Here is a 27,157-nt window from a genome sequence, read left to right as displayed (position 1 = left end):
GTGTGTGTACGATGCCCCTATCCACAGCCAGCACAACAGCTTCCTTTGTAGGCTACATTCCCAATCCTCTTCAATCTCCGGAGGATAAAAAGCATGGAACATATGGGAGGATGTCACTTCCCTGTGGAGGGCAGGTCTCATTTCTGGGTGGCCGATTCTACAGAGCCATGCTTGCTGCTTCCAGGAACCCCAAGTATGTGCAGGAAGGGAAGTTGGCGAAGCATGGCATCAGCCTTCCCGATGATGGGGACCATGGGCTTCAGGCAGTCCACACCTGACACTGTTTGCCTGACTTGCTTCCTTCACACTGCTTTTCTCATCTGTGATATGCCATCTGATGAAAAAGGTTTTCTGATTATCTCCAAGGCACAGATTCACCGTGGGAAGCAAGCATGCGGGCCACTTGAAACAGTCATCTGGCACATTCTTTCTTTGCTGAGAATTTTATCAGCCTATCCAGACAATGCTTCTAGTCTTCCAAGTGCTACGGACAGATCACACACAGATATGGTCAAAGAGACACCTGACCAAGAGAGGCAGTACTCTTCTCAGGGTCAACCCAAAGTGTGACTGTGGCCTAAGCGAACTTTGACGTCCACGCTCTACATCTTTGCCATTTTTTCCTACCTTTCTCACCCCCACCCCACCCCTTTGTGTTGTCATGCTGTGTGGAAAGACAGCGTATCTGTAGGAGCAGCACTGATTTTGAAATCCAGCCTTACTAACAGAGTGACCTCAGGCAAGTACCTAACCTCTGTGTGCCCCAGTGGGCCAGTCTCTAAAATTAAGAGAACAGTGTTGAAAAAAATTAAAATGCAAAAAGGCCCAGAACCCCTAGCTCTGTATCTGGCACATACTCAGTAGTAAACCTTTCCCTAAAACCAAACAGCCATCCCCTTGGCTCCCTAAGGACACTGGCTAGCCCAGATGGAAGATGCTCACAAGTTCATTCTCATGAAGATGCTAATATCCAATAAATTTTTTAAAAAATTTTTAACATTTAGTTTGGCTGCACTGGGTCTTAGTTGCAGCACTGAGGACCCTTGATCTTTAGTTGCAGGGCATGTGGGATCCAGTTCCCTGACCAGGGACCGAACCTAGGCCCCTAGTGCAGAGTCTTAGCCACTGGACCACCAGGGAAGTCCCCAGTAACAATCTTATGTGTTTCTTTTCCCCAGGATTTCTGTGTTCCAGCCAGCAAATCTGAATCCAAAGCAAAGAATTTCTAGGTCAGAGCTTTCAGGCTATGTGATCATATTGGCAGAGGGTAAGAGAGCCTTCTCTGTACTATAGCGCATCACCCAATACCAAGCCTGCAGGACAAGCTAACCAGGGCTGTAGTTTGTGAGTTTACCATCCCCCACCCCATGCCCTCTTCTTCATGGTGCTGCTGTAGTTCATCCAAACAGAAGGGGCTGATGGAGGAAAACCACATAAATCTTCGCCAAATTTTAGACAAAGCAAACTTTACTGAGTCTTGAAGAGAGACCAAAAATTGATTAACTCAGAGAAAAAAAAAAAAAAGGAAAGAAAGTCTGCTCGTGCAGTTCTGTGGCTGGATGCACGTCAACATCGACTTTCGTAAGCGCTGTGAAAGTCTAGCCTGCTCTCACACAGCTAACCAGCCAGGATGTGCCCTCTTTCAAGTCCCTCTCCCTTCACATCTCCTCTTCTCTCTCTCTGGAAAGCTCTTATCACCCTTTCTGCACCTGGAAAAAGCCTATTCATCTTTGCAGGGCTTGCTCAAATGCCATCTACTCTGTAAAGCTTTTCAAAAAAGAAAAACCTTCATCCAACCATCCAGCGAAATTAGTCACACAGTTCATCTCCTAATGTTTTGTTCCTGCCTTTGGCGTAAGGCTTGCCCCAGTTTATTCGCGCGCCATGTTGCAGTGGAGTTAGTGGTTTGTGCTTTGTCTCCCCACCAGGCTGTGAGCAATTAGATGGCAAGAGCCCTGCCTTATTCATGCTTGTATTCCTGGTATCAGGCACTGTGCCTGGCATGTAAATGTGCCCTCAGTTAACTCTGGTGGAATCAAATTCATTAACTTTGGGGAAGGACTGGATCTCCTCAAGGTTCCGTCTCCTCCTTTATAGATGACAAAGATGTCTATAGCAAAATGTCAGTATTCAGATTCAGTAATATCTGATGTGAAATATTGTCTTGCACAGAACACAAACCCTTGTACATAATTAGCTCACTAGGAGTTGACTAAATTCATCCATTCAATAAAAATTATTTAGATAATGTGTCCCCAGTGAATCTCAGTAAATACAAGAAGCAATGACCCTGATCTCATGGAGTTTATATCTCAGAGGGAGAAGACAGCTGATGACCAGTACAAAAATAAAGATACAAGAAAATACCACTGATAAAACACTTTGAAGAAAATTAAAGAGTGTTAATACAGAAAGTGATTTGGACAAGGGAGGTGGTGGAAAAGACTTCTCAGAGGAGGTGATGTTTAAGCTGGACTCCACATGACAAAAAAAAAAAAAAACTGGAATAAGAGCACTCTGGGCTCTCCAATGGCAAGTTCATACCCTGAAACAGATATGAGATAGAAGCACAGAAGGAGGAAATGAGCTAAGTATGATGAGAGAATTTTCACTTACGAGAGGAGCAGAGGCATGAGGTTGAAGAGTGAGGTTGGAGAGACAGGTACAGGGTAGATTATTTGAGGACTTAACACACTAGGAAAAGGAATTCATATTTTATCCAAAGTGCAATGAAAAATGTTTTAGAATTTCTTTTTTTCAAATTTTAAACTTTTTATTCTGTGTTGGGGTATAGATGATTAACGATGCTGTGGTTGTCTCAGGTGCACAGTGAAGGGACTCAGCCAGACATATACACACATCCTTCCTCCTCCCAAACCCGCTCCCATCCAGGCTGGCACATAGCACTGAGTAGAGTTTCACGTGCTATACAACAGGTCTTTGTTGGTTATCATTCTGAATATAGCAGCGTGTATATGACCATCCCAAACTCCCTAACTGTCCCGTCCCGCTCTGGAAACCGTAAGTTATTTTCTAAGTCTGTGTGTCTCTTTCTGTTTTGTAAGTAAGTTCATGTGTATCATTTCTTTAATCAGAGTAGTGATGTGCAGTGATTGATGTTTTGAAAAGTTCACTCTAACAAATGCTTGCTCCTGACTGTAGTAGTCTAGGAAAGAGATGCTGGCTTGACCTTGGCTGATGGAAGTGAAGACGGAGAGGAGAGGATTTGAATCTGTTTCAGAGGTACAGCTGAGGATGACTGAGGAAAATTAGGGACGGTAAGGAACCAAGCCTGATGTGGAGATTTTGACTTGCTTCTGAGGTTAAGCTTGAAAATGCAGAAAATGTTTTAAAACAATTAGCAGTAAATATACTTGCCCTTAGTCCTCCTGTGAAGTACAATTTAAAATCCTGGGCATTATTTATAAACCAAACATAAGACTCTAAAAAGCAGAGAGAAGGCAAATCAACTTGGGACTTTAGGACCCAAAAAAATAAAGTGGTGAATACCCTGGCCTTGAGGATAGCAATACAGGGGTTGCAGACTGAAAAAAAAGCCCCCCAAAAGTCTGCTCTTTCTAACCAAATGACTAGGAAAGGAACAGCCAAGCAAGACAGAGACTTTTAGATAATAACTGTTCTACTCCAGGCAAATACTGCAGAAAAACTTGTGGCTCCACTCGTCCACACCAGCAAAACCTAAGTAGGAAGTCTAGGCTCCTACCCTCTTAAGGCTCTCATGAGGAGCTCCAATACCCAAGGAGCTGGCATAAGAAAAGTCCAAGTAAGAAGCCAGGAATTTTACCCCCACTGGCCAGTAACAAACACCCCAACCCTCATGGTATTAATAGAGACCCCATGGAACAAACAAATCTATACTTAGCTAATGATAAGAGGTACGCATCCCCCTCCCCACTAGGATGGTGTCAGAGGAGGAGGAGGAGGCCTGATGGAAAATCAGAACTTTCATCAACACCCAGCAATAAAAATTCTGCCCTCACCACAGCGTCAGTGGAGACCATAAGCGGAAACAACACTGTCATCTCCACCCATCAGTAAGGAGAAACCCTCACCCTCACCCCGCCAGTTAGGAGATTGAGTGGAGAACACAGATCCCTACCTCCACCTGACAGCAGCCGGGTGGTGATGTCCCTCCCCACCCCCAGCCCCACCCCCACCCCCACCCACTCCTGCTGCCGGAGAAGGGTCAGATTAAATCAGTTTTTAAAATAAGGATTAAATAAGGTCTAGAATCTCACACTTCATACGAAAATATCCAGGTTTCAATAAAATAATTCATCATACAAAAAAATTGGAAGCACTCAAATTGAATGAAAAAAAAAAATAGATGGTAAACCCAAAATGACAGAGATATGAATATGACCTGACAAAGATTTTAAAGCAGCTACAAATATACTTCAAACAAATAAAAATGGGAAATAAAAGATACAAAGAAAAGCCAAATGGAAATTTTGGAGCTGAAAAATACAATAACTGATTTAAAAATCTCAGTGGATGAGCTTAACAACGAAAAGAGAAAACATAGGACAGAAAGAGTGAAATGAAAGACAGAACATTAGAAATTACCCAACTTGAAAAACAGACAATAGAGACCAAAAAAAGTATCAAAGTTCTATAGGATATTATTTTTAATGTCTAACATTTATGTAATTTGAGTCTCACAAGGCAAGTAGGAACATCGCAGGGCTGAAAATGTACTCAAGAGAAATCATGGATAAAAACTTCCTAAACTTTCCAGGAGAAAAAGACCTACAGGTTTAAGAATAAAGTCCAAACAGTATAAACCTGAAGAAATCCATACCAAGACGCATCATAATTAAACTTCCGAAAACTAAAAAACAGAGACACTCGTGAAAACAGCCAGGAGAAAAGGACATCTCACCTACAGGAAAACAACAATGACAGCAGGTCTCTTATCATAAACCATGGAGGCTAGAGCACATGGCATTACATTTTCCAGGGACAAAAGAACTGTCAACCAAGAATCACGCATCCAGTTAAAATATTCTTCATCAGTGACATAGATATCTAAAGTTTCTGAGATGAAGGAAAGCTAAAGTCTCACCAGGGAACCTACACAAAAAGAATAGCTAAAGAAATTTTCTCTAAACAGAAAGAAAACAATACAAGGAAGACTCTTGGAATTTTAGGGAACTAAGTAAATATAACAGGCTTTCCTCCACTTGAGTTTTCTAAATAATGTTTGAAGGTTGAAGCAGAATTTATAACATTGTCTGAGGACAACGTATATAGAGGAAATACTATATGTAAAGGAAATATGAATAGGGAAAGATACAGGGACAAAAAGAGAGGTAAGTTTTCTATACTTCACTTGAACTGGTAAAATGACACCACCAGTAGACTGCAATAAGTTAGGTGTATACACAATACTTAGAGCAACCAATAAAAAGCTATATTTAAAGATATATTTTAAAAGATAAAATAGAATTTAAAAATATTTTCCAGAAGCACACAGGAAGGTGAGGGGAAAAAAGAAATGAGAAACAATATAGCAAAAAGAAAACAAACAAAAATAAAATAAAATGCTAGATTTATGTCCTAACATGTTGATAATTACATTAAATATAAATGGCCTATATATACAAATTAAAAACAGAGGTTAGCAGGTTGGATTATAAACCATGACCTAGCTATATGCTGTCTACAAGAAACTCACTTCAAGTATAACGATATAAGGTTGAAAGTAAAAAGATGAAAAAATACACATCATGCAAACATGAATCAAAGAAATGCAGGAGTGGCTACATTATTATCAAGCAAAGTGAATCTCAGCACAAAGAAAATTACTAGAAACAAGAAGGGACATTACATAATGACAAAGGGATCAATCCACCGAGAAGACATACCAGTCCTGAATGGATACACACCAACAGCAGCTACAAAGTGCATGAAGCAAAAGCTGATAGAACTGAAATGAGAAATTCACACATCCACAATTATAGTTAAGAGACTTCAACATTCCTCTCAAAAACTGAGAAAACATCTAGGCAAAAAAGCAGCAAAGACATAGAAACACTCAATGCCATCAAACAACAGACTGACATCTGTAAAATCCACCACCACCCCACAACAGCAGAATTCATAGTTTTTTCTCAAGTTCTCACAAATCACTTACCATTTTCTGGGCCATAAAACAAACCTCAACACATTTAAAATAATAAGGATAATAAAAGAATACTACAAACAACTCTATGCACACAAATTTGACAACTTAGAAACTGATCAATACAGCCAAAACCAATAATTAGTCGGACACGACTGAAGCGACTTAGCAGCAACAGCAGCAGTAATATTATCATCACTAAGTACATCACTAAATATTAAATAGACCATTTGAATAGCTCTATAATATTAAGGAAATTTAAACTCCCCAAAAATACATCTCCAGGCCTAGACTGTTTCACTGGAGAATTTGATCCAAAATTTGAAGAACTAGTACCACTTGTACACAATCTCTTCCAGAAAATAGAAGAACGAACATTTTCCAATTCATTTCCTGCTTAGTATTACCCTAGTACAAAACCAAAGACGGAGAATGAAAAAGAAAGAAAGAAAAGGAAGGAAGGAAAGAAAGGAGAGAGGGAGGGAGAAAAGGAAACTACAGGTCAATATTCCTTATGAATATAGATGTAAAAACATTCTTAACAAAATATTAGGGAGTAGAATTCAGCGTTATCTAAAAAGAATTCTGTACTATGACCCAGTGGGATTTATCCCAGGGATAGAAGTCTAGCTTAGCATTTGAAAGTGAATCAATATGATCCACCATACTAAAAAGCTAATAGAAAAAAAAAAAATTACATGATCTTATCAATAGTTCCCCAAAAAATGTACTTGAAAAAATTTAACTATCCTTGATTAAAAATTTAAAAAAAAAAAACGAAAAATAGAAACAAAATGCACTTTCTTTAACTTGATAAAGACCTTACTTAGTAAGGTATTTCCATGCTCCTTCATGGAAATCCTTTTTATAATTCTCTCCATCTTCATCTTTCAAAAATTTGTCGATATCTTACTTCCTAATGTTGCCTTTCTTTTTTTTTGCTGTTCTGATTTATCTATTTGTAATCCTATACTATCATTTTAGTAGAATTTGAAGAGAGAGGGAAAAATTATGGTGCTTAATCCATCCTCTTTATCCAAAAGTTCCTACTCATCCTTTTAATTACCACCTCCCTCTGAGAAGTCCTCTTGCTGACCACAGTAATCTCTTACTCCCTAACTAACATATAACTGTCTTCAGTTTCATTTTTACTAACTTTGTGGGTCCATATCTAGATTTTAAGCTTTTTAAAGCAATAATGGCTTTTAACATTTCTATTTCCCCATAGAACATCTGGTACAGTATTAAGTGTTCACTATTTGATTAATAAAAATAAGTAGATTAGTTTTATGAATTTATAATATAACCCAGTTTCTATTATTCAGATTTTATTTTTTATTAGTGTTTCAGTATGGTGGATCAATGAACATATTACATCATGGACTTCACAATGCACCACCCTATTACACATGACAACTTACAGAAGAAGGTGTAGGAGGTCACATCCAAGTCCCAAAATGAAAAGCACACTGCCATCTCCTGGATCAAATCTAATAAGGCAGCCCTTGAAAAACCGAATACAGCTCGGAGTATAAACCAGATCTACAGGAAGTAACTACACATGAAAATGAGACTCTTTGCTTTCCTTGTAACAAATGTTAAGGATAATTAAAATCAGTATTGATCCCTATAATAATGAAAATCTTAGTCCTGAATTCAGGTAGTTTACAGCTAGTTAAGGTGACCTGTTAAAACTGCCTTCCAAGTTCCTCTAAGGAGCCTCACTCCCTTGTATGATTTTCTCTTTTCAAAAATGTCCTGGATTCAAAATTCTTCGGTGGCCACTGTTGTCACATGGTCAGTCAGAGAAAACTTTGTTCTTTTCTCTGTCAGAAGCAATGGCAGATTAAACGTAATGAAAAATGAGTTGGCAAACATGCAGTGCAACCTGACTGTAGCATTTCAGACTGCAGGCTGGAGATTTTCCCAGACACTATACAGCCACATTTTGACTGTCGGACTCTGATTACCCAACAGGCTTCCTTGGACGAGAGAAGCGATAGGGTGAGTCAAAGTGCAAAGTCCAATCCCAGGTACGCAGTGTAACAGACAAAATCAAAGTAAATAAAGCCAAAATTTGAGGACACGCAAGCATTTCTGCATTCTTGTGTGTTTCCTGGATTTTCTTTTCCCTTCGGGAAGATTCTCCCATTTTTCTGGGAAACACAACTGGGGTTTTGGCCAAGCAGATGTCAGGTAAGTGCTTACCCACTCTTTCAGGGAAGCCCAGAAAGTAGGAATGCTGCAAGTGCAAGGGCAGAGGCTGCCGGCTGAGACGCTGAGCCTTTAACTGTGAAGCTCGTCTTCACAGAAAACTGTAACCTCTGCAGACTGAGGTTTGCTCACAAACTGTGAGGTTTACAAATCTCTTTCACCTGACTCACAAGGGGCCCCCGTGCAAAGAAGCAGTGGACTTCACAGGCAGGGTTACCTGTTCCCTTTTCTGTCCCTTGATGCCCCAATGACTTCCTCAGGTGTGGCAACATTTCGCTAAACTCTACATTCCAGTATCACCTGAGTTCGGGAAACTAACAGAGAAGCCCGTGCCCACACACTGGGTAAGCTGGCCTGGGGAGGAGCAGAAGCTGGAGGGAGACTGGGAGACGGCCAGAGAAACCTGCTGCAGTCATACAGAAACGAGCTGACCAGCAGTCAGGGGGCACTTGTGCATGTGTAAGCACTCCCTGGGTTGGGTGTTACTGGAACCCAACAAAAGGCTTCCACTGACATAGGGAGGCAGCTCAGGCTATGTTTGGGAGCATCAGAGTGATGAATGACCCCCTAGAGCTGGATCCCTGGTGATAACACCTAAGTCAATTTGAGCGTGGTACCCTCTCTGGATTCTGCATCTTGGGGGGCTACAGACGGCCCTGCTGTTTGATCTGCAGAAGGGCTAAAAGCAGATGGAGGCTACTTTATAGCATCCTCACCCTCCACTAACCTCAGCCTAATCGTTACTGAGGTAACAATAACCAGAGCTATGCCAGGAGTGCCTCGCACTGAACCAACTCAGGAGACTGCTCACCCTGGAGACCCAAGGATACTCTTGATCCCGGGACCTCAGCTTCTCCAGGCCCCACTCAGACAAAGCTCTGAGCCTGTGGGAGGTGGCAGGCTCCTTACCTTCCTCTTCTCCTCCATTTCCCCAGTTAGATCACCTTTTTCACTTCCAGATAACTAAACTCCACACTGACTTTGGTCTCGCAAGGCCTGCCTTTGGATTTTTTTTCAGAATCCTCTTCTCCAAGGCATAAGGATGGCATGAGTTTTAATCACATAAAATTATCCCTGCTAATGGACCAATTAGCTCAAATTCAAATTATTATCATGCCTGGGCCAAGTAAAACTGTCTCCAAGACGTCTAGAATAGATTATCCAGGCATTACAAGGGAGGCAGTGGGGAGATGTAACCAGCAAGGGGCCCTCTGTCACCAATACAGGGCCAGAGCCAAGGACATGATCAAGTTTAGAACCAAGCAGAGCTTCCACTCCTGCCAGACTCTCTAAATAACAGTGTTTGGTCTTGAATTGTAGGTTCCTGGCGCTAAAATCAGACCAGTAGCTGGAGAAACAGATTGGCACATCAGTGGTCTCTATTTATTGCTGGCTAATAAATGGATCTGAGCACTTTCCTTTGGTTTTCCCGCCATCCTAATAAAGTACCACCTGCCCCATGAGCAGTAACTAATCACAAAGAATTCCAGGATGTTTAGCACTCACAGAAGGCTTGGTTCAAAGAGTAGAAAAGAGGATGAAACATGATATAACCTTTGGGGTATTAGACCAACGACCACAAAACGATGACAACTTCTTGGTCTCAGTTTGGCCTTTTGCCACTGCAAATGCACTCCTTTACCGTAATTCAGAATCTGCCTTGAATTCATCATTATTACGGTTTTTGCTCTGATGTTACAGAACATATATATTCAAAGATTCCAGTGAGACTAAACCGCAAAATCACTACATCTTATTACTTTAATGGGCTCTGTAAATATCAAAAGGATTGGTGACGGAAACAGAGAGGCAGGGAAAAAAAAGAGAAACAGGTATCCCTGTATGCCGCGACTTAAAGCAGACTTGAATACCATATACAGTCATTTCCCACCCATCACGTGAGTGTAAACACACATACGAGCATGCGCCACCACCCAACCCTGTCCCAAGGAGACATTTCCGTACACTTCCTTCTGACTCTATTTTCATGACATCTCTTCCTCTTCAAAGTCCAGTCTGATACTTATTTTAGATACAGGTCCCATGCACTAAAGTATTGAAAGGATACCTCTCCACACACCCTACCGATTTTATGAAACTGGAAAAGGGGACTCTGCTTGGTGTAAGAAGGCGGGCTTTCCGATGTGGTCAGTAGACGACACTGTGGTGTGTGAAAAATAGGTAAAGGGGGTCAACTGAATGATGACAGATGGAAACTAAAATGTTGGTGGTGAGCACACGTTATAGTGTGTATAGAAGTAGAAATGTAATGTTATACACAGAAAACATACAATGTTACATATAAACCAAAGTTACCTCAATAAACAATAAACTTTCATTTTGATTCCATCAGAATGCTTTCTGCCACATACATGCTATTTTCTGAACATCCCGTGGGCAACAGTAATACCAAAGAAATCCACCTGCCAGCCTGTCCCCTCCCTGGTCCTGCTTTTGTATTATCATGAAGATTGTTCAGCCGTGACTGCAGTGTAGAAGGAAGAGCATGAGTGTCTCAGTCAGTCTAACTTCTGCTGGATTCCCAGCTTCACAGGACAGCCTATCTCTGTGGGCATGCTTTTAGGGGTAAGTGAGATGATATATGCAAAGCCCTGGTACAGTACACAGCGCATAATAGACTGCATACAAACGGGAGCTTAATACTACACTAAACCTGTTTGAACTGTTAGGACCAAAAAGAGAGTTCCACATGAGACAAAATTCCTATTCCCTTTCCACACTTGTTAAGCATTCAAAAAATATTCGCAGGTAGATTTTTAAACACAATTCTATAAAAGAGAATTGAAATAATCCCCATCGATGATAAAAAGGTCTTTAACATTCAACAAATGCTTTGAGCCAAACTTAAAAGGCTCTTCATCTGGATTCTTCAGCTCAGTTCTATAGTGTTTGAATTCATTCATTCACTTATTTAACAAATATTGATTAACTTCCTGTTATGAGACAAGCAATGTGCTGTGCAAACCATCTCTTGAAAATACTTTGCAGGTTTATACCCCACTGGTATGGATACCTTCTAGTTCCCACTGAGCCCATGCTCAAAGGTTTGTGATGTAAAAGTTTACTCAGTGAAGTTCCTATCATTACTGGATCCCACGTGAAGAGACCTACTAGAGGTTTCCGGAACCAGCATTGAGTTCTGAGTTCTATCACTACTCACAGGACTTTGAGCAAATAATTTAACCTAAGTGTTGCCCTAAATATCTCAAAGGACAGTTTCAAGGGTCACACAGGACCAACCAAGTGTCAAGAAAACTATACATCACACTGTTGTGATAAACTCTTTATTATCTTCTCTCTTGCCCTGGTTCTTTAAGACAAAATTTCAGATGTATTCTAAACAGTGCTACAAATTCCATTCTGCTACATGATTAATGAAAAGATTGAGTCATTACCCCTGTGTGTTTTCACCATTCTGGCTATATCTGGTTGTATCTTTTTTAAACTCTTTTGTATATCAAATTAATTCAGAATCACTTTTGCGTGGTGTTTGTGAACAATACACAGCGACTCTCTCCAGCTCTGCTGGCCTTTCAGTCAGTGAGCTGTTTATCCAGCACTGAGCTCTGCTCTGTGCAAACAGGCCTCCACATGGAGACAGCAAGCAACTCAGGAGACTCGTTAGTGAAAGACAACAAGACAACCAGACAGGGCTTGGGAGAGTGATGTATTTCAGTAGTGTATTAGCAGCTGAGAATCTTTTCTTACTGATGACATTTTTACATACTTTTCAGTATTTGTTATTTCTAAACTCAACCTTTATTAAGCTGCTCATTTTATCCTGATTTCATCTGCCCCACACTACCCAAGGGATGTCCTTGGTTTCATGAAACATTTTCTTCCCATTATCAGCCTCAAGGTCATCATCAATTATGTTCATTTTGATGGTCTTAAATGTCATCAGTAAAGCAAGTGGTTAAGTAAATTAAACTAGACAGCAAGAACTCAGACTTTTACCTTCCTCATTTACACTATTCCCCAAAGAGATAATAAACAAAAGAAGGATTATAATGAGGCCTAAATTTAGTTTTATCCATGTTGACTGCATGACCATCTATCTGTTCCCTTTGATTTTTTTCCTCTGATCCCTCAAGCTGATTATTTCAAAACATCTAGTTTAAATGCTGCAAGGTCATTACATAAAATGACCTACTAGAGCGTTCTCCCTGCAACCTCACCTGTGTGAGCGGGTCGGGGTTTGCTGTGCCATTAGAAAACCGCTGAATCCCAGCCATTTCTGTTCGGTCATTTCACTATCCACCACCTACTCAAGGCAGGCAGCGCGTCGTCACCCCCCCCCTCCCTAGCCAGAGCCCACCAGTCCCTCAAGACCCACTCAGACCCCACCTCCTCCCTGCAGCCTTCCCTGCTGCCGACATCTGTAGCTCCAGAACCATCCGTCATATTCCTCTACTGGCCTTTCATCACCCTCGGTCCTGCTGGTTTTGCAGCTGTCAGCACGGTGCCAGTCACCAACTGCCAAAGCAGTCGATCCCATGAGCCACGAGGGGACTACCTATCTCCCAGAAAAGTCAACCCAAACTGAAGGGGCCTCATCTTCTTAAATAAGCTGCCTCCAACTCTGGATCCTGGGATAGGAAGAGCCAGAGCGAACAAGGAGGCCAAACCCTATGCAGGCCCTCTGCACTGTTAACCATAGACCCCACAAGAGTCACATCTAGTGGGGCATACATAGATTATTAATATTTAGGAAATACAATTACCCAGGGTAATACAGTTACCCAGAGGCCTTTTTTGCTTCAACTCCACAATAAGCATCTGTTACTGAAGGTTTCCAGAGTACCAAAGTGCTCAAGCAGGAACAGCCATTTTCAAAAGAGAGATTAAGGAGTTCTGCCTCCTCGCCACTGCCACGTTCGGATTAGAAGGTCACAAAGACTGCTATGAAAAATAAAAGATGTCACTCATCATGTTAAATGTCTTATGGCAAGATGGGCTGACGCTGGGGCTGAGTTAAAGTGAAGCTATCCATCTTCACATTTCAAGGGGAAATAATTGAATTGTTAAACCTATATAAGCTCAATAAAACAATTAAATTAACAAGGATTTTTTAATCAAGTGCTTCTGTTGGTCCAAATTATTAATGATTTTGATCCATCTGATTTGGGGTTAACCTGTATCTGTATAGCTCATTTTTCTTCTACTTTCCAAGTGATTTCTGTGAAAGAGATGTGAATAGTGTGCTTCTCCAGTGAATTAGAAGTTTTTCTTTCTTTTTTAATGCCATCTGCTTTATAACTCACTGCAGGAAAACAACTGACTCTCTCATCTCTTTTTCAAAAGCAAAAGCTCCTGAAAGTCTATCTCCCACCTTTTCAGATTTGTAAAAGCATGAAAACATGCTTTCTTTAAGAACATCTGTGAAGATTAGTGGTAGCAAATTGTCTGCTATCATAATCAGTCAGTAGCAAACCCCCCCTCAAAAAAAAACAGGAGATAGTATGTAGTAAACTAAATCGACAGCTTCTTTGTGGAGTTTGTGTCAACATCACTGAACCTTACTAAGGAAAAACCCAGTATTTAGCAGATGTGTTATATCTGTAGCTTCGAAGAGCCAGGACTAAATGACAGTCTTGCATTAAATAACCACAGTGAGAAAAGAAATGCACTAACTCAAACCTAATCTGGGAAGAAAGGTGGTAATAATCTAGACTGATTCATCCATAAATGTTAACCGAGCATCTGCCATGGACAAAGCCAATGTTAGCACTAAGGACATACAAGACAGTGTCATGACCTTCAAAGCAGCTTCAAAATCTAGTATGGGGTCAGGATGTACATACATGAAAAATTAACAAATAAGAAACAAGTAAAAGAAGGATGTAGCCAATCAGATTCTAACTCTATGCCATACATCAGCCCTGATGGTATATAGAATTGCTTATGATCCCCAGGGCAAGTCAAGGGGCTCTAATATGTTACATGACCTTCACCTCTGTTGATCCCTCTGCCAGGACCCTCTCCCTCCCATCATGCACCTGGACCATCGTTCCCATAGCTCAAGTCTCATATAAAACGCTGCCTCCTCCTACCCTGTTTCACCCAATCTGATTCAGAGCTGCACCCTCCATGCTCCCCCAGTGCCCTCTCCAAACTGTATCAGAGCACTCATGACACTATACCATAAGTGCTAATTTATCTAACTCCCCAGCTACACTGAGTTACCGGAGGGCAGAAATTGTGCCTGTGTTTCACCCAGCACTTAGTCACCTTCCAGCGCAATGGATTCTCAAGGAATGTTTGAATGGAAGTGAATGAATACCACCAATCCCTGTGGATCCCCCCTCCTTAATAAACCTTAAACTCATCCTGTCTTCCATTCCTGTGCACCAGCCAGTATAGAATGACAGCTGAGCAAGAAACCTCTGGGTAAAGACCACCTATTACCAAGTAACCATGGGCAAGTCACACAACCTATATATGCCTCAATTTACTCAATCTGTAAATTAGAGATAACAGAGACTATCTCCTAAGGTTGCTGAGGATTTAAATGAAAAAAAAAAAAAAAAAGACATAAACCCCTAATGTCAGACAAATAAGTACTTCATGTTAACCACTATTATTAGTTCAAACGTTATTCATCTCCTATATTCCTCTAATTGGTCTGTTTCCAGCCACACCATCACTGCAATCCACCCCTCATCACTGCTACCAGAATGATCTTAAAAATCAAAACACATGTCACTCCCTTGCTTAAAACCCTTCACTAGTTCCTCATCACTTTCAGAAAACTGGCTTATTTTGTCACTTCATGAAAGGCCCTTCATAATCTGACTCCCACTCCCTCAACCATCTCCCCACAGCCAAGCCTCGCAAGCACCCTCCTGCATGCAAATCTCAGCAAAATCATTTTCTTACTAATGACTTAAGAAAAACTCAAGTCATTTAAAATTCATTACATAGCTTATGTATAAACTTATGTATAAGCAATACTTTATGGCTAAACTTCATTACCTATTTATATGTCACAGCAAGACTATACATTTAGCCACGTATATAAACTCCAAGTATGTGGTAAAACATTGAGCTATATAAACTATGATCATCTTAATAAGTTATACCATGAACTGGGGAAATTATCTCTTTTAAACAGATTGATTATTCCTCAAGTAATTACAAGCATAATAATATGTATGCTGCAACAAAAATAAAGTCTTAAATTTGACTGTCTTGTTGATGCTAACAGCAGCTATAGGATGGTGACCAGAGGTCTCTATTTTTTTTTTTTCTTAATTTTAAAATCTTTAATTCTTACATGCATTCCCAAACATGAACCCCCCTCCCACCTCCCTCCCCATAACATCTCTCTGGGTCATAGAGGTCTCTAATTTGATTTTAGCAATATTTACAGGATGCCCAAAATTTGCTAGGTTGCTAGTTTGAATATTTACTAAAATTGACTCTTGCCATCAGTTCCATTAAATTTTATAAATATCAAGTGAGCACCTAGCTTTATGCAAAGGACTGGGCCAGGTACCATGCAGAACAAGGATAAGTAGAACATTAGCCCAGATTTCAAAAGTTCACAGTCACCACACTCGCATGAACCATTTACACACAAGCTATACGCTAACTACTACCTGAAAATTCCAAGTGTTCAAACGTTTCCACCTTGCTTTAGACTATCTGTCTTATATTTGACATATAACATGGATATCATGTGGAAATAAAACTGTAGCATTAAAATTTAAGGATGCTGTGACTTTCCAAGTAATCTTTTATTAAAAAGTCTAAATAATAAAGTCTTCCTTCAAAATAAACACTAAAAATACACATCCTGCAACTAAGCAATTTTATGTTAGTGAACTGGCACAATGATATGAAACCATTTTATAGTGAAACAACATGATTATCTACCTAATTCTCTATATATAAACATAATTTTATTATATGCTTATGAAGCAACCTTAACATGTGATTACAAAAACTCATAAAAATATAACAATAATGTAACATGAGGCACTGAAGAATACATCTAAACATTTCAAGTGACTTACAAAATAGAATACTGATCTTTACAAGTATACCTCATTATTTATATTTTTATTTTCAGAAAAAACTTATAAATAGTTCACTTAAGTATATTTCTCACTAGTTAAGCACAATTCATTTTACAGTTAATTAGCTTATGTCCAAAAACAGTCCTTTTTCTGTATGATTTAATTTTCTTAAAAAGCAAAACACTTAATTTCAGTAGAAAATTTACATATGAAATTTAAAGAGGCAATAATTTCAGCAAAAATGGAAATCAACCACCATATCTTTTCTTGAGTTCTTCAACAGAGTTATCATTCAATCCTGATTTGTCTATGTGATTGAATAATACACGTGTAACTGAAAAAGAAAAAAATTTCATTTGAATCTCCATTTTCTCCAAGGTAAAGCAAAAATTAAAAGGAATAATCAAGTCTGTTAAATACTTTTTACATTTTAAAGCAATCATTAGGGTTATTTGTAAATTCTAATTCAGATATTTAAAGAGCCAACCCGAGAACAGAAAATTATACAGCAACCCAATGATGCTTCTTGCCAGAATATTTTGCTTTAGCAATAAACAATTTTCCCTATATCCTTAATGACATGAACTTTGCAGATTAAACATAATTCATTCTGTAGTACCTTAAAGACTTTTGCCCTGTGTAACAAGTATACTTTTATTTACTTAATATTCCAATTAACTGTGTTTCAAACCTGAGATCATTTTATTTTAAAATAAAATTTTTTATCACTACTATAAATAGAAAATTAGCAGCAATATCCACAAAAATCATGTTTGATGGGCAAGCTATATATTTTTTAAATATATAATAAAATATATAACAAAAGTTAAAAATAAGATTTCCTTATGAGTCATATAAAATCTTTATTTTTCATACCAGTGAACTGTCCACAGTTAACATTTTGGAAAACACTGCTAGTTCATACTATATCCCTCAACATTAAAACTAGCTAACAGTTGTTACTAATAACAAAGATAATAAAAGACAATAGCTACTATTTATTGAATATTTAGTTACATGCTAGGAACTATTCTAAATGCGTCCATGTTTAACCTAGCAGAGAGTGGTGATCCAACCAAGATAGTAGTATTGGTAGGCCAGTTTGGAGAACCAACTCACATTCTTTGAGTACACTTCAAGTAACCACATCATAGTGACAAGAAATCCATTCAGTCAAGCACTCATACTAAGGCTTTCATGTACTAAGCACTATTCTAATACCCTGAGACCTAGAGAACAAGGTAGATAAAGTTCCTGCTATCATGTAGCTTCTATTAGGGATAGAGAAATACATACTTAAAATACTGTCCACTATTGCAGTTCTGTCTTATGAAGAAAATAAAGCCAGGTAAGATGACAGACAGTGATGAGGAAGGGGAGGCGGGCAGTTATTCTGAGTAGGCCTGTGAGGAAAGGTGACTCTGAGGTAGTGACTGTTAGGTGGAAACTGAATGAAATGAAGAAGAGGCAGGGAAGGACAGTCTCGGCTGAGGGAAACAGTCAAACAGAAAGACCCTGAGGCTACAAGAAGCCTGGCAATTTGGTACATTAAAACACACAGTCAGTGAGGTAGGCAGAATGACTTTAAACAGTGATAGAAGAGAAGTCAGAATAGTAACAACAAACTAATACCTTCAGGGAATTTCAGGGACTGTTTCTGATTAACTAAAGATTAAGCTGAGAATTCTTTTGGTTTAAGTTTATTAAGAATCTCTCTAAACTAGGTCCACTTCCTTAAATACAACATAAAGAGTATTTTCTTTAGTGATTCAGACTCAACGTCACTGCTACAAACATAAAGAAGAGACAGAAAAGGAGCTCAAAGTGTGTTTCCAGGAGGTGCATTCTAATGATTTTCCTTTCTAAAACTAGACTATAGCTTAAAACTCTTGAGTACCACTGACTCTTGAACAACATGAGTTTGAACTGCACAGATCCACTAACAGACGGATATTTTTCAGTAGTAAATACTACAGTACTACATGATCCAGAGTTGACTGAATCTGGATGAAGAACCTCAGATGCTGTGGAATGACTGTAAAATTGTATGTGGATTTTCAACTGTGTAGAGGGCTCATTCCCCTAACTCCCACACTGTTCAAGGGACAAGTGTAATTGAAGTGCCTCCATCGTTTGATTTTACTTAAATTAGGGTTCCCCAAAACTGATACTTTATGCCAAAGACTGAATTGTAGAAATAAATAAGGGATATAATTCTTCAAGTTCCTCACCTGCCTCTCTTTACCCTCTAACTCTACAATTCAGCCACACTGCACTCCTTTTAATTTTCTGAGTTCAATTTGCCCTCTCCTGCCTCAAAACCTCTACACATCCTCACTCCCTTCATCTGACTCCTGCAGTTTTTTGAGAATTCAGCTTAAATCAAACAAACTCAAAGATATTAGCCGAAAAAAATGAATGTGACCACCTATGCACCCACACCCCGCTGCATGCTCCTGTGGCAGGGACCCTGTACATGTTCCACCATGCCAGGAGCTCAACCATTACACTGATACTATATTTTCAAGTAGAAGAGTTCAGACCACCTTGGTTTAAATCCTGGGTCTGGCTTCCTAGCTGTGGAACCTCAGGCAAGTTCCTTACCTATATATGCCTCAGTTTCCCCTTTTGTAAGAGCAAAATGATAATCATACCTATACCTCCTCACAATGTTGTTTTCAGACTGAAAATTTTTACTTAATTCAACTGTAACTCAATTTAATTAAACTGCCATTAAATTGCATGTACCTTATACATAACTGACATTCAATAAATATTTCCTATCATTTGTTGAATAAAGGAACACATAAGAATACAGAGTAAAGGAAAAGCTTTTTTTATAGAACTCACCTTTCTTCTCAGATTCTGACATAAACATCACTGCCATATCAAATCTTCTTAGTTCAGAAAGTCTTTGTAAGATTTCAAAGATGAGTGATGGCTTTTCTTTCCTGAAGTCCAAATAAAAAGCAAATGATCAATTAAAAGCAGCTCATTTAGTTCTGCTTACTAAAATAATATTTCTAATTATGCATAAAGTCTTCATTTATCTTTTGTTCCTGCATACTGTCTATATTTTAAGTGCCCAAATCAAGTCAACTGAAGAAACTAATATTCTTAAATGTGAGGCATAGATGAGACATTATTAATCTGTTATAATACTTGTTATTTCTATACTCCACCTTTCTCTAAAGAAATCTGTAAGTCCTTTTTTCTCCTAATCATTTCCCTTTTCATTGTTTATACTTATATTTCTTTGCACTACTGCAACAGTAAAATTTACAATACAGCTAATTCTGCAATATAAAAGGTAGCAGCATGATACCAAAAAGGATGAATTTTCCAAATAACTAAAAGCAGGAAAATATAACTAAATTTACTTACTCAATGTAAAAGTCATGCAGAATTTTAATGATTTGGTTGAATACATCTGGATCTAGATTTTTCTGAAACAACTTGGGATACAAGGATGGTTCAATTTGCTTGGGGAAAATATAAGGAGTTAGAAAATTATGGTAATATTCCCAATCACAAATTATTTATATAATAATTGCTTAGATCAACATAGTAAAGAATAACTACTATGCACAAATATTTAATGAATAATAATGGGGAATCACACTGAAATGTAACTATGACAGAAAGTTAGAGGGACTGTAAGATAATCACTCTGTTCAATTCACAGAAAAATCTCATGGAGAGACGTATATCACCCAAGAGAAATAGAAAACAACAGAGCTCAAAGAGCAATAAAAAGCAAGCTTAAACAATAGAACTACATGAGATAATATATTTTGAAATGTTATATACTGCACAATTATAAGAAATTATTACAGTAATTACACTTGAAAAAGTGCTTAAAAAAATCCATTATTTGGTGAATTTCATATGATTTGACTCTTTTCCTTGAGCAAATAAAAGTTAATTTTCAGGAGAATGATTACCTAAATATTGTAAGCATAGTTTAGCACACAGAAGGCACTCACTGATTTTAGCTTCTTTCCTCATCTTAAAGAATGGAGAATTAAGTTTAAGTCATGATGTACGAAATTAGATTGTTTCCGTTACAGAACAGAATTTAACACAGAACCTATTTCCAAAGGTTCCCTGGTTGCAAATACTTAAAATGGCCTGATCAAGATGATATATGTATTAGGCAAGGGATAAGAGCATTTTCTACATTCACACTGTGAAAGAAACGTGAAAGTGAAAGCACTCAGAATACTGGAGTGGGTAGCCTCTCCCTTCTCCAGGGGATCTTCCCAACCCAGGGATCGAACCCAGGTCTCCCGCATTGCAGGAAGATTCTTTACCAGCGCTGCTACCAGGGAAGCCCAAGAATACTGGAGTGGGTAGCCTATCCCTTCTCCAATGGATCTTCCTGACCCAGGAATCAAACTGGGGTTTCCTGCATTGCAGGCAGATTCCTTACCAACTGAGCTATCAGGGAAGCACAGAATCATACTGTTCACAAAGCAAATACAACCCTATTATTATATAATGACAAAAGAAGTCCTTTGACTTCTAACTTACAAGAGAACTACTAGCTTCCTACCTCTTACCTTCAAGTACTGATACAACATATCCGGAGAACTTTTCAGTTGTCTGAAATCAGATTCAAGCTGAAATGAGTTTGCAGGAACTGGAGGAAGAACAGTCCTGATAAACTGAGCAGGTGTTTTGTCTACCTCTATAGGAATCTTCTCACTGAAAGACTGACATACATCCTTCTTCAAATTGACATGAGAGCTGAAATATTTCAGAGGCATCAAATAATCAGAAAAGAAGCAACAAATAGTCAAAGTTTATATACAGAAACATCAATAGAGACTCTAAAGTTTCTGACTTTATTGATAGTGTGTTATCTATTTATAGTCTGCCAGTAGTAAATTCTTTCAGCTGATAATAAATGTATAATTTTGGCAAGACATTATACTTCTACAAATTTTCGTGTGCTATGTACGGCCTATTCTCATTAGCTGGGCTAACAGCCTTGCCACCTTTTGACAAACTATTTCCATACACTGCATTTGTAGTAACAGTGTCAGTGCTCGGTCGTGTCTGACTCTTTGCAAACCCACGGACTGTATCCCACCAGGCTCCTCTGTCCACGGAATTCTCCAGACAAGAAGACTGGAGTGGGTTGCCATTCCCTTCTCCAGGGGATCTTCCCAACCCAGGGATTGAACCTGGGTCTCCCACATTGCAGGCAGATTCTTTTCCGTCTGAGCCACCAGGGAAACCCATACTGCATTATTATATCACATATATTCACAACTCAACCTTTCACTCTGAGCTATCTGAATTATCACAGTTTCAAGAAAGATTTCAAAAAGAAAGAAATGCTTCCTCCTTTAAAAAAAAGTCTGCCTACTTAAAAGTTTTCCCACAATCTATACTATCTATCTAAATAGAACTACTAGAATTCAAAGTTTAAAAAAAAAAAGTTTTTAATAGGACTGTTGAGTAGCAATGCAAGAATATATAATAAAATTTCAATACCCCAAAGTAAACTATTAGTCTATGTCTTTTATATTCTCATGATTAAGAAAATGCATGACTTTTTTTAAAATTCTGAACAAAATTTAAAGAGCCTACAAATAATCATAAATATCAATGGCTAGAATAATGACAATGCCTAAATTCTACATTGTTTATGAAGCTTCCCTTCAAAAAATTAAAAATTCTTGCTGAATTACAAAGTGAAACATATTTACTTAAGTCCTAGAAAAGAAAATAGATGAAATCAATTTGTTCAAGGTACTGTTCTCATTCCTAAATTCCTCACTATAGTAAAGGAATAATGATAATTCGTTCAGCAAAACCTCTCTTACATTTAAGTAAAAAGAATAAAAAGAACAGAATCTAAAGTTGGATAGTTCAAAAGGTTATGGGGAAGAATACAACCAGAAGTCTTATCAGTACTATCAATTTTCAGTACTTATCAGTCTTATCAGTACTATCAATGGAATTATTACCATTCAGATGATTATCAAATAAGAGTATTTCTACTTACTGAAGAGCTGAAGTATCACTGATTTCTTCTATTTTCAATACTTTGGCTTTTGGGACACCACTTGCGGGCAAAAGGTCATCTTGGCTCGAGTTCTTATTTGTCATGCCTGTGGTTGCTGTTACGCTTGCCAGGGTAACAGGATTACACTCTGGAGTAGCCACAGTAGCAGTGCTATCCAGCACATCAACAGTCTGTATCAAATTACCAGTTTCTTCAATAATAACCTTCTTGAGTGGCTTCTAAAACAATAAAATCAATTCTTTACATCAATATACAAAAGTCTCTTATTTTAAAGTCACAAATTAAAAGGTTACAATGTTCTTTCAGCCAATATTCCAGCTGTAAGTAAATTCAATCTGAAGTCATACCTTCTGAGAATGCAAAGAACAAAAAGAATCATGGCACCTACCATATGCATGTCTAAATGGGGGAAAGACGGCACATGTAGAAATAATTAGAAGGCACTATAAAAGGTGAAGGTACAGGGTGCCCAAAGAAAAGAGGAAGGAAGATTAAAATTGACATCAGGGAGCTTCACAGAAGAAGCACACAGGAATGGCAGTGTGATAGGGTACAGCATGGCCAGTGGGAAGGTGAGACATCCACCACGGCTGGTGCAAGAGGAGGAGAGGTGAGACAAAGCCGGAAAGGCTGCTTAAAGAGAGCTTACAAAGGGATTTGTGTACCATCTCAAGGAGTCTTGAGTTTATCCCAGAGGCAACAAAATCAAGAAAAAATATGGCCAAATGACATCAGTACTGTAGGCTAGCTAAGCAGAACAAGGTCAGGCAATAAACAGCATTCTGTATGAAAGAGACTAATATTTAAACCTAACTGCATCTGCTTCCGGAGAAGGCAATGGCACCCCACTCCAGTGCTCTTGCCTGGAAAATCCCATGGACGGAGGAGCCTGGTGGGCTGCTGTCTATGGGGTTGCACAGTCGGACACGACTGAAGCAACTTAGCAGCATCTTCTTCATATGTAGCAGCTGGATAAAACCAGCCCAGGATTAAAGATTTGTCAAATAATATTCACAAAGCTGCTAAGTACTTGACTATAATAATGGTTTTTAATTTATTAAAATAAATAGCATTCACTATTTATTTTAATCATAACAGATGTTAAACATTTTCAATTTCTTCCTCAGCTTACATGTAATACTTTAATTTAAAAAAAAAACTTTCTTCAGTATATTGTTTTCATTCCAACTATACGAATGAATTTTAAATTAAAAAGTTGAAATATAAAAACCTTTTATACTAAACTCAGTGTTAAAACCAGACATTACACTAGCATCACTAAGAAAAGACCTAATGGTAACAACTGAGTGTTACTGGATGAACACACATACATAAAGAAGCTATTATAAATTTGTTAACAGAATCCTGTTAGCAGTTCTAGCAGTTCTAAAGGACAGTCATGTTAATCTAAGGCCTCTGCTTTGCTGAGAACTATCAAAACCAGTAAGCTTTCTATCAAAATATTGACCAAGAATGGACATGTTAATGTTAAAAAACAGTGTTAAAGAACAGACTATAAAAAAAATAGACTACAACTACTAAATTATATTGACGCAGTCCCATTTAAAACCAAATCCTGGGGCCTTCCCTGGCAGTCCAATGGTTAAGACTGTGCACTTCCACTGCAGGGGACACAGGTTCAGTCCCTGGTCAGGGAACGAGCATCCTGCATGGCACACCATGAGGCAAAAAACGAAAACAAAACCTAAATCTCGTCAATGACAACATGTAAACTGATCCAGGCTAATGAATTTCCTAGCAGATGATCTGTTCAAGGGTAGACCACTGCGGCTCAATGTTACTGATGATGGCTGGGAGGGATGAGGGGATGACAGTATACTGGTAAAAGGAGAAAAACAAAAAAGACGACACTATAGCCGAAAGACATAAGAAAACATAAGAACATGAATTCATTTTTTTTTCTGGCCACACCTCACAGCTTGTGGGATCTCAGTGCCCCAACCAGGGACTGAACCCCGGCAGCTGACAGTGAAAACAGAGTCCTAACCACTGGACCACCAGGGAATTCCTGAATTCATCTCTTTTTAAATTAAGATCTAGAAACATAAAATTTTCTTTAGCTTTATGACCATTCTTTAGCTTTATGACCATTTCAAGAAAAAAACAGAAATGAAAATAAACAGAAAGAGACCAAGTAGAAAGGTGAAATTTTCATATGGAAAAACAGGAAAATGAAAATAAAATAACAGAAAATAAATTAGTGGAAACTAACTCATTTCCTATCTAGGAACTCCAGGTCCAGCAGGTCTAGATTACTGCTCATCTACAGTCTCTCGAGAGAAGACATGCCAAAAGTAGTCAGACCTGCAGCCCTTAAGCACTGAACTCCATGGTTGAGCCTCTCACTTGAATAAAGTAACCCCTTTCCTGACCACCTTCCTCAGTGTTCAGGTGGCCTCACACAAAGACCATACAAAGGACCGAAAAGGAAATTAACATCTGTTTCACCTGAAACTGCCTTAGCATTCCTGGATATCATTTTCTTTGATCTCAACTAACCTATGAGTAATTTTCAGCTTAAGCAGAAAAAGTCACATAGGGATCATACTTGCCTATGATTTTAAAGCTTATGAAATGGTCTGCCTACCTGCTAAGTTGCTTCAGTCGTATGCGACTCTTTGCAACCCTATGAACTATAGCCTGCCAGGCTCCTCTGTCCATGGGATTCTCCAGGCAAGAATACTGGAGCGGGTTGCCATTTCCTTCTCCAAGGGATCTTCCTGATCCAGGAATCAAACCTGTGTCTCCTGAACTGGCAAGAGGGTTTTTGTGTGTGTGTGTGTGTGTGTTTTTTACCACTAGTGCCACCTGGGAAGTCTTTATCAGGTGGGACTCAAATCAAACCTAAAGCATCATTCCAAACTGCCATACTATTTTTCAAATAATGCCCAGATTTTAAAACGGAGACCTATTACAAAAATAAACAGCAAATCTTCCCCTTCCTACTAAGATAATGATTTTGCTTGTATTGGATCAGTTACAAATTGATTACCCCAGATCTCTCAGTTCATGGAGGTGTTCTGTTTTGAGATCCAGCCACAAAAGATTAAAATTCATGTTGCATTTTCACAATTACTAACATAATTGATTTATAACCTGAGGGAGGACAGAACTCAACAGATTTATAAAAGCTGTTTAGGATACACTGGCCACAGAATATTCTTCCATACAGATACTTGACTTACCATGAGGCAGTGTTTTTATAATTATGGACAAGCAAAGTCTGACAAAGACTTATTTTTTTTTAATTTTGGAATTAATTTTTGTGACAAAATTTTACAGAGATGTTAAAGTATAAATCACATTGAATTAAACATTTAATCACCTTTACTGTAAAAAATAGAATAGGTAATAAATATGATGTGTGACAATGAATATAATGTATAAAAGCAACTAGATTTATGCCTGGCATATGAAATAGTATCTCAGAAAATGCAAGAATAAAGTCAAAATAAGAACCCAGGCAATGTATTAAAGAATTCCTCTGTTCATTACTTGAAATAAGAACTTGGCAAAACACTTTCTTCTCCTCGCCTTCTTCCTTAGTAAAAGGAGGATGAAAATATCTGCTGTGACTTCACTGTAAAATCAGCATTTCTTTCAAAGCATCATCCATGCACTAACAGTTACTTCCAAGGGGCACGGAGGGAATCATGATCAGTGAAGAGCAAGCAGGGAGGTTTCTGGAGGCTGATACGTTTCAACTTTTTGACACAGTTGGTGGTTTCATAGGTGTTCACTTTATCCTTTAAATTTTAATTTGTCCTGGGTACTTTTTTATATGTATTTTATCTTTCATAATTTCCACATATGATACTAAGAAAACATCAGAAATTATCAGAGAGTCAAATTTATACGTATATATATAAATTCATATACACATATATATGAATTCCCAGGTGGCGCTAGTGGCAAAGAACCCGCCTGCCAATGCAGGAGACATAAGAGATGCATGTTCGATCCCTGGGTTGGGAAGATCCCCTGGAGAAGGAAATGGCAACCCACTCCAGTATTCTTGCCTGGAAAATCCCATGGACAGAGAAGCCTGGTGGGCTACAGTCCATAGGGTCACAAAGAGTTAGACACAACTGAGAGACTAACACATACATATATAATAATACATGCCTTAAATGATTCAATTTTGAAAGTCCAACACAAGACAAATCGCTGAATTTTACCATCTACTCTTTCCGTTCCAATACTGCAGGAAAAACTGGCTTTACTAGACTTAATAAAAAACAGTATAGTATACTAAAAACAATATGCAGCATATATTCTTAAGAATAATTTTGCCTGCAGGTATACCTTAGAGATACTACAGGTTCAGTTACAAACTATCACATAAAGTGAATATTGCAATAAAGCAAGTCACCTAAAGCTTTTGGTTTCTCAATGCATAATTAAAGTTATGTTTACACTATACCATACTCTTTTAAGTGTGAAATAGCAGCATGTCTTTAAAAAAAAACAATGCATATAACTTAAAAATTTTTATTGCAAAAAAATGCTAACCATCATCTTAGCCTTCATCCTCATAAATCTTTTCATAATAGCAACAAAGATCACTGATCACAGAGCACCATAACAAATATGATATTAACAAAAAAGTTTGAAATATTGAGAGAATTACCAAAATGTGACACAAAGACAGAAAGTAAAGAAAATACTATTGGGAAAATTGTGCCAACAGACTTGCAC

At 38.4% G+C, this 27,157-nt stretch overlaps 1 protein-coding gene and 1 long non-coding RNA gene across 8 annotated transcripts in view; one reads left to right on the top strand and one right to left on the bottom strand.

Annotated features, from left to right (window-relative positions):
• Positions 1–8,207: 8,207 nt before the first annotated feature.
• LOC132659440 (uncharacterized) lies at positions 8,208–13,444 on the top strand. The gene is made up of 2 exons (XR_009599917.1): positions 8,208–8,341; positions 9,680–13,444. It is a non-coding gene; the product is annotated as an uncharacterized LOC132659440 (long non-coding RNA).
• Positions 13,445–16,100: 2,656 nt separating this feature from the next.
• RPAP3 (RNA polymerase II associated protein 3) overlaps positions 16,101–27,157 on the bottom strand; it is a 33,974-nt gene continuing 22,917 nt past the window's right edge. For 4 of the 7 annotated variants that reach the window (XM_042246809.2, XM_042246810.2, XM_012174395.5 and 1 more), the window contains 5 exons: positions 22,418–22,656; positions 20,964–21,150; positions 19,786–19,883; positions 19,252–19,352; positions 16,101–16,735 (listed from right to left, as the gene is read on the bottom strand). In XM_042246809.2, the coding sequence (XP_042102743.1) occupies positions 16,650–16,735; positions 19,252–19,352; positions 19,786–19,883; positions 20,964–21,150; positions 22,418–22,656 (711 nt within the window). In that variant the 3' untranslated portion in view covers positions 16,101–16,649. Of the gene's footprint in view, positions 19,353–19,785; positions 19,884–20,963; positions 21,151–22,417; positions 22,657–27,157 lie in introns of all 7 variants that reach the window. The other 3 variants (XM_060412693.1, XM_060412692.1, XM_060412691.1) reach the window with 1 other exon arrangement.

The sequence above is a fragment of the Ovis aries genome, chromosome 3 (genome assembly GCF_016772045.2).
Source record: "Ovis aries strain OAR_USU_Benz2616 breed Rambouillet chromosome 3, ARS-UI_Ramb_v3.0, whole genome shotgun sequence".
In the NCBI taxonomy this organism is placed as follows: Eukaryota; Metazoa; Chordata; class Mammalia; order Artiodactyla; family Bovidae; genus Ovis; species Ovis aries.
This window is presented reverse-complemented; position numbering and strand designations above follow the sequence as displayed.